This window comes from Oncorhynchus nerka, linkage group LG9a (genome assembly GCF_034236695.1).
Source record: "Oncorhynchus nerka isolate Pitt River linkage group LG9a, Oner_Uvic_2.0, whole genome shotgun sequence".
Taxonomy (NCBI): domain Eukaryota; kingdom Metazoa; phylum Chordata; class Actinopteri; order Salmoniformes; family Salmonidae; genus Oncorhynchus; species Oncorhynchus nerka.
The window spans coordinates 51892823-51900517 of NC_088404.1; the positions used below are offsets into that span (position 1 = coordinate 51892823).

At 48.3% G+C, this 7695-nt stretch overlaps 1 protein-coding gene across 2 annotated transcripts in view; it reads left to right on the forward strand.

Moving 5' to 3' along the window:
* LOC115134484 (dual specificity protein phosphatase 8-like) overlaps positions 1–6940 on the forward strand; it is a 57222-nt gene extending 50282 nt beyond the window's left edge. For both annotated transcript variants that reach the window (XM_029668501.2, XM_029668504.2), the window contains 4 exons: positions 1310–1470; positions 1801–1960; positions 2358–2481; positions 3156–6940. In XM_029668501.2, the coding sequence (XP_029524361.1) occupies positions 1310–1470; positions 1801–1960; positions 2358–2481; positions 3156–4377 (1667 nt within the window). In that variant the 3' untranslated portion in view covers positions 4378–6940. The remainder of the gene's footprint in view (positions 1–1309; positions 1471–1800; positions 1961–2357; positions 2482–3155) is intronic.
* The last annotated feature ends 755 nt before the right edge of the window (positions 6941–7695 follow it).

Here is a 7695-nt window from a genome sequence, read left to right on the forward strand (position 1 = left end):
AATCCTCTCTACTCTTAAAGAGACGGGCGCCAGATATAGCCCTATGTCTGCCTGCCTATCAGTGGGTCAGAATACACTCTGCTCACACTGACTCCGCTACGACCCATATTCAGCACAGCAGCACTTTGGTGTGTGTGTGTGTGTGTGTGTGTGGCAGTAGGCCAGATTGGGGCAGGCAGGGCTGAACCTAGATTAGGTTCTAATCCTTGGGCTGGGGCTCAGGGTTTCCTTGAAGCACTCCTCCGTCTCTCCCTCCTTCTCTTCGCTCCCTCCCACCTTTCCTTTGCTCGGCGAGGTCATTCACCCCCCTCCCCTCCCCCTTAGCCCCGCCCAGAAGTTATACAACTGTGGTAATGCAGAGTAATGATGAGCGAGTGTGTGTTTGTTCATGTGTGTGTGAGTCAGACTTGGAAAGCGAGAGTGAGCAAGATTGTGTAAGATTGTCTTTGTGTGGTTTTGCGTGTGTATGCAGGCTTCTGTACAAACGACTGTGGTGTGTGTGTGTGTGTGTGTGTGTGTGTGTGTGTGTGTGTGTGTGTGTGTGTGTGTGTGTGTGTGTGTGTGTGTGTGTGTGTGTGTGTGTGTGTGTGTGTGTGTGTGTGTGTGTGTGTGTGTGTGTGTGTGTGTTTTGTGTACCGCGCGGTTGTGTGCACACTGGACGCGCATGTGTGTGCGTTTGTATGCTGTGTGCGTGCAAGTGTGCGTCTGTGTGCGCGTGTACTGCGCGGTCGTCGGGGGGGGGGGGGGTTACTGGGCCTCTGTGCTGGCCCTGCACCTGTGGCCTCTCTCATTCCCCAGCCCTGACGCAATTCTCTGCTACAGGACATGAGCTCATGCAGGAAACAGAGCCGCACACACACACACACACACACACACACACAGTCTCTAACACACACTAACGCACACACAGGCCAAAAGTGGATCCGCCTGCTCTTAAAGGGCCAGCTACACACATTCCTCAGCGCCCAGCAGCCAAACTAACCCCCAGTCAAAGATGCGACAGAGACATTTTTCCTACTGATCTGGGAGCTGAGGCACTATCTCGCTTTCTAACTCCAACTGTTGTCTACAATATGTCCACAGTTTCAAATGGTTAGGCGACGTTGTTGGAACACACGTTTGTAACATGAGGGGATTCAGTGCACTAAGAGATGCTGTGTATTGGGTCGTGAGTTCTGTATGTGCGGCTGAACCAAACGCAGTGGCGCCCAAACGTTTTGCCAATTTTTGGGGAAAGTTGTATTGTAGAGTATAACTGATATTTTTCTCCTCTGTCTCTCTCTCTCTCTCTCCCTCTCTTCTCCTGTAGGGGGCTTTGCTGCGTTCTCCTCCTGTTTCCCCGGGCTGTGTGAGGGCAAGCCAGCTTTGCCTATGAGCATATCCCAGCCCTGCCTGTCTGTAGCTAACGTAGGCCCCACACGCATCCTACCACACCTCTACCTGGGGTCGCAGAAAGACGTCCTCAACCAGGTGAGCCCGTAGCAGAGAAGGGGGGAATATGGACATGTGTTTATTCATCACGGCCACAGTTGTCGCTGTGTCTGTAGTGCTATTTATAGTCATATTGTTTTACATGACCATTTCCATTATGTTATTTCACTAGTCCTGCATGTACCCTGCAATAGCACCCGCAACCCCAATACATGTGACTATTGAACACTCTGAATCGGAGTAGAGGGACTGTGAGCAGAAATATGAAGTGTTACCTTTGCTGTCAATTTTTTGGTTTGTTATTGCCTTTCCTAACAGTCCCCCCCCCCCCCCCCCCCCGTCTGTGTCTCTCGTCGTGTCTGTCTGTAGGACCTGATGGTTCAGAATGGCATCACGTACGTGCTGAATGCCAGTAACACCTGTCCCAAGCCTGACTTCATCAGCGAGAGCCACTTCATGCGGATCCCTGTCAACGACAACTACTGCGAGAAGCTACTGCCCTGGCTGGAGAAAACCAATGAATTCATTGGTAAGTCAAGATTCTCTGTGTGTCTTTTGTATGTGCGGGAGAATATGCAACGGTAATATGCGCTAGTAGCCCGAGCGGTAGTGTATGTCACAGAACATAGTGAAACAGCCCTCACATTCAAAATATCACAGTCACAATGTACAGCACCATACAATTCTCCTTGCTTTCACAAGTGGTACTTGAACACGTACAATAAACTGCATCAATAGCGACACTCCCGAAGCCATGTTAATCGCCATGGCGACGACCCCCAGTGCTGAACAGGAAGTGGCAGATCGTTTTCAATGGGCTTTCCATTCTCTCGGGACTCTCTGTTCTGACTAACTGTTCCTGGGTTTTGTGTACAGCTGTGTGTGTTCACACGTGTTTGTCCCCCCCCCCCCCCCCCTCCCAACAGACAAAGCCAAGGTGTCAAACTGCAGAGTCATTGTGCACTGCCTGGCTGGAATCTCACGCTCGGCAACCATCGCCATCGCATACATCATGAAGACAATGGGCCTGTCATCGGATGACGCCTACAGGTACACTCTCCCCGTCTTTTAAAAAGGCGACTCAAGTGTTTGAGGAAACGCTAGACAGTCAACTCTACTCCCCAGTCGTGAGAAATGAAATTGTTATGGTTGCCAGAGGAACTGTACAAAAGTGTACAATAGGAACTAGCGGTGTTGTCTGGAGAACATAGACCTAGGATCATCTTTTCAGTTAGTTCACACCAGTTCATCTGGGGGTTAACCTGCTACTTAAAGGGACACTTCAGGATTTTGGCGATGAGCCCCATTATCTACTTCCCCGGAGTCAAATTAACCAATGGATCCCATTTTTATATCTCTGTGTGCAGTTTGAAGGAAATTGCGAACTAGCGCCAGCGCAATTAGTAACTAGCGTCAGCGCAATAACTGGAAGTCTATGGGTATCTGCTAGCTAATGCTAGTTAGCATTGGCTCGCGAAACGACCTCTAACTTCCTTCATGCTGGACACCGAGACATAAAAATGGTATCCACGAGTTTACCTGACTCTGGGGAAGGAGATAGAATCACAGAGTATCCCTGCATGCAACCCAACAATCAATATTAGGTTCACACAGGAAGTAGCTTAGAGGAACTTTACAAAATATTTGTTTTGCTTTACTTTGCAACTGGATCCCCAACTCTAACTGGAACTAACATTTCGCTCACTTGTTTCCCCCCTAACCAGGTTTGTGAAGGACCGGCGGCCTTCGATATCGCCCAACTTCAACTTCCTGGGCCAGCTGCTGGAGTTCGAGAAGGGGCTGCGGCTCCTCCAAGCGCTGTCGGATGACAAGACCTCTGAGGGCAAAGGTCAATCCCAGGGTTCAGAGGTCAACGGGGTCAGCTCAGGTTCAGAGGTCAACGGTCATCATGACTTTTCATTAGCAGAGCCCCCGACCCCTTCAGAACCCAAGCTCCCCTCGCCGACCTCCCTCCAGCAGGGCTTCAACGGCCTCCACCTTTCAGCCGAGCGCATCCTGGACACCAACCGGCTGAAGCGCTCTTTCTCCCTGGACATCAAGTCTGTGTACTCCCCTAGCAGCCCCCACTGCCCGCGCCTGGCAGCGCCCACACACTCCGAGGATGTGCCCAAGCTGTGTAAACTGGACAGCCCCCCTGTCAACGGCATCTGTCCCCAGTTCTCCCCCGCCCCGGACAGCCCTGGCTCAGCCGAGTCGCCCTTCCCCTCCCCGGGGTGCGGCGGTAGCATCGGAGGTCTCGGCGTCGGGGGTCCCAGTGAAGGGGGCGTTCGCTCTGGAGGTCCCTCATTGTCCAGGCCCAGGAGGAAAGCCAAGCACGGCTCTGGATCTGGTGGAGCTGGATCCACAAGCAACTCCCCGGTCCACTCCTACCTCCCACACCCCCAGTCCCTCAGCCTGGCTCTGGGACGCTCCCTGCCCGTCCACAAGAGCCCCAGCCTGGACGACAGCCTGAAGGGCTCCATGCTTCTCTCCCTGCCCACCATGGGATCTGGGACCATGTGGACCAAACACAGAGACACAGTCCAGGCGACCACCCCAGTCACCCCTACCACCGACACCCCCTGGTACTTTGGGGCAGAAGAGGTAGGGGAAGGAGGGATGGAACTCGGAGGCGGCAGTGGAGGAGGGGTGGAAGTGCGATTCGGAAGCAGCTCAGCGTACGTGGCGTTCGGGTGTAGCGAAGGGGTGCGGCTACGGGAGAAAGTGCCGCGGGACAAAACGGCGTCGTCGTCAGCGTCGTCATCATCCTCGACGACCGTTGCTAATGGGACGGGCTCCAACAGCAACGACAAGCAGTTCAAGCGGCGCAGCTGTCAGATGGAGTTTGAGGAGGGCATCTCCGAGACACGTTCCCGGGAAGAGCTAGGGAAGATTGGGAAGCAGTCTAGCTTCTCCGGGAGCATGGAGATCATCGAGGTATCTTGACAAACCGGACTCCGGACCACAACCTGCTCACCCAGGGAGGGGGCAAATGGACCTGAGGGGGGAGGACATAGGGGGGAGATTTATAATCCCTACGCAGACCGTGTTAAAGACTCAAACTCTGAGAAGACAAACAAATGGAAAGAGAGTTTCTGTGACTAGACATGAGGTTTTACTGTCAATTTACTACTACTGTACATCTACAGTACTACCAAACAAAGCTCTAAAGAGAGAAACTCTGGGGAAGATGGAGGCTGTGGGGCCTGACACTGAACTATGAACTATTTCCTCTGTATGGTGTCAGCTAGACAAAAAGGGACCCTGGGGCAAGTCACAAAGGGCTCCCTATCCCCCATATAGTGCACTACTTTTGAACAAATGTCACCAAAAGTATAGCACTAGTTAGGTTATAGGGTGTCATTTGAGACGTATAGCCAAGCGGTTTCCTCCTAAAGCTTGACTTCAGCCCCAGTGAACCCCAGCATGGCTCAGTCTGCCCCGCCATTCATTAAAAAGACTTTGAAAGCGCTACGTACCCCAGAAACACAGCACATCACACTGCAGTGAGATACCATTCAGTGTCTACTAAGTGACTATACCGGTGATACTGCATCAAAACAGTGAAGGATCCTCCATGTTGGCGTGTCAGCCCAGCATGGTCCACGAGGACTCATAGTGACCGATAAAGACTGACAGTGTATTTTCCCCACAATCCTCTTCTGCTCCCTTGTTTCCAGTGTTAAACGGTGTGACGTGACTGAGGTTTGGGGCGGTGGGGAGGGGAGGGGTTAGGTCTAAGTTACGACCTCCCTGTAGTGGCGTTCTGTACACGCATGTCTCCCTCCACACACCCCACCCCCCTATGTATACCCCCCACCCATGCCCCCCCCCCCTTCTCCCAGCCTCTACTGAGCATGCTCCAGAGTGGCTGGCCGACAGACAGACAAATACTATATGAATATATATAGCAATTTTAATGGACTTTTAATCAACATTTTTTTTCTCATAGTTTTAATTTATTTTATCTGTTCATTCTGGTAATGAGAAATAATCATGTTTTGTGGACTTTTTCCTTTGTTAATCTCCGTTTTTGTTGAATGGTATTTATGAAACACATACACATGCAACAACACACACAAAACTACAAGCAAGCAATATGTGATGTTCATTATTTGGAGGGAGAGTGATGTATTTTGGGTTTCATCTGACATTAAAATGCACTTTTCTGTCACTCTCTTCAAAAACACGTATCCCATCCACTTCCTAAGGGCACCAACACGCTCTAACCCCTGGTGATATAACCAGACGCGTGGTATGGTGAAGAACAGTCATCTGAGGGGTTTCTCGCTACTTCCCTATGAGCACAACACGTTTGAAAGACATTGAAAAGACGTACAAAACATGTATTTTGGCTTGTAAAGACATTGAGAAGACGCTGAAATACATATTTTCCACGTCTTGTGCTCACTGTGTCGACTCTTCAGTTGTGTGTATTTATGATGTTATTTTTTTGTGATCGTGGGCTCCTACAGTTATTAGGGTTATCTACTGGGAGACTGTTCGTGTGAGGAGACTGAAGAACCTTATTCAACCCAGTGCTCTTCTAAAGAGCAGCATTATTGTAGGAAGGACTGTTGATTTCTCGAGGGCTACAGACAACAACTACTGGTATATGCAAGTAGATCCACACATTTGACAATATTAGAGACATCCACCTAAGAGTGCTAGACTCATTCTGTTGGCTAGTTTCCACACAGACACACACACACACACACACACAGGATTACACAGTGTTGGGATGTGAGAGGAGCCCAAAACTGAAACAAACCCCCTCCACACACACGAAGATACACCGCCACCTTTAGTTTGTTCTCAGGGGATCTTTCAGTGAGCCAAGCCCGGAGCAGGATACATAACTGCTGGCACATCAGCACAATGCATGTCCCCCTCACTCCCTCGCTCTCTCTCTATCGCGCTCACTCTTGTTTTCCAAAGGTATGATAAAAAAAACTAAATGGAAGGGATGAAACTCGAATGGATTTGTTGTGATTCAGAGGTGAATGAATGAATGCTATTGCTCTTCCTGGTGCGAGATTGTCTATTTATTTATGATGTACGTATATCTGTTTCTTTTCTTTTTTCTTCGGTTATCTTTTCTCTATGGCGAACTTTGACCTTTGACCTATACCTTTGTGCTGCTGTAAGGTCAGACCTGGATTTCCTGTGTTCAGTTCTCTTCCTAGCCTTTCCTTCTACTCTCTCTATTTTTTAAAAGATGTTATAATTATTTTAAAACATGTTAAGAGAAGATGCAGGCTGTCCCGATTGCTATAATTGTTGGTATTGATGTATTATTATTATTATTATATAATTATTATTATGTTGTGTAAATAGCAACGTATCTAAGAACATTGATGAGTTTAGGTAAGTTTTGAAAAGAAAATCCTGATACCTTAGGCTGCTTGACGCAAAATACCTCAGGTTCCATTGAAAGGCTTTTCCTTCCCCTGTACCTGTTTTGTGAAAATGAGACAAAAATGCAAACATTACAAAAATATGAACTGTTCTCTGACTCTCTTTTTTGTTTGTTTTACGTGAGTCCTTCTTGGGGTGGTGGTGCACAGCTGTAGGACAAAACAAAGCCATGACCAGACTGTCTTTATCCCTAAGGGAAATGTGTCTTCAACGTCGTAGCTGCACAATCACCACAACACATGAAATACGCATACAGTACCAGTCAAACGTTGGGACACACCTACTCACCTACTCAAGGGTTTTTCTTTATTTTGACTATGTTCTACATTGTAGAATAATAGTGAAGACATCAAAACTATGAAATAACACATATGGAATCATGTAGTTACCAAAAAAAGTTGCTAAACAAATCAAAATATATCTTTCAAAGTAGCCACCGTTTGCCTTGACGACAGCTTTGCACACTCTTGGCAGTCTCTCAACCAGCTTCAGAGGTAGTCACCTGGAACACATTTCAATTAACAGTTGTACCTGGTTAAAAGTTCATTTGTGGAATTTCTTTCCATCTTTAATAAGTTTGAGCCAGTCAGTTGTGTTGTGACAAGGTAGGGTTGGTATACAGAAGATAGCCCTATTTGATAAAAGACCGAGTCCATATTATGGCAAGAACAGCTCAAATAACAAAGAGAAACGACAGTCCATCATTACTTTAAGACATGAAGGTCAGTCAATCCGGAAAATTTCAAGAAATTTGAAGACCGCTTCAGGAAAGGAAGACCCAGAGTTACTTCGGATTGCAGAGGATAAATTCATTAGAGTTAACTGCTCCTCAGATTGCAACCCAAA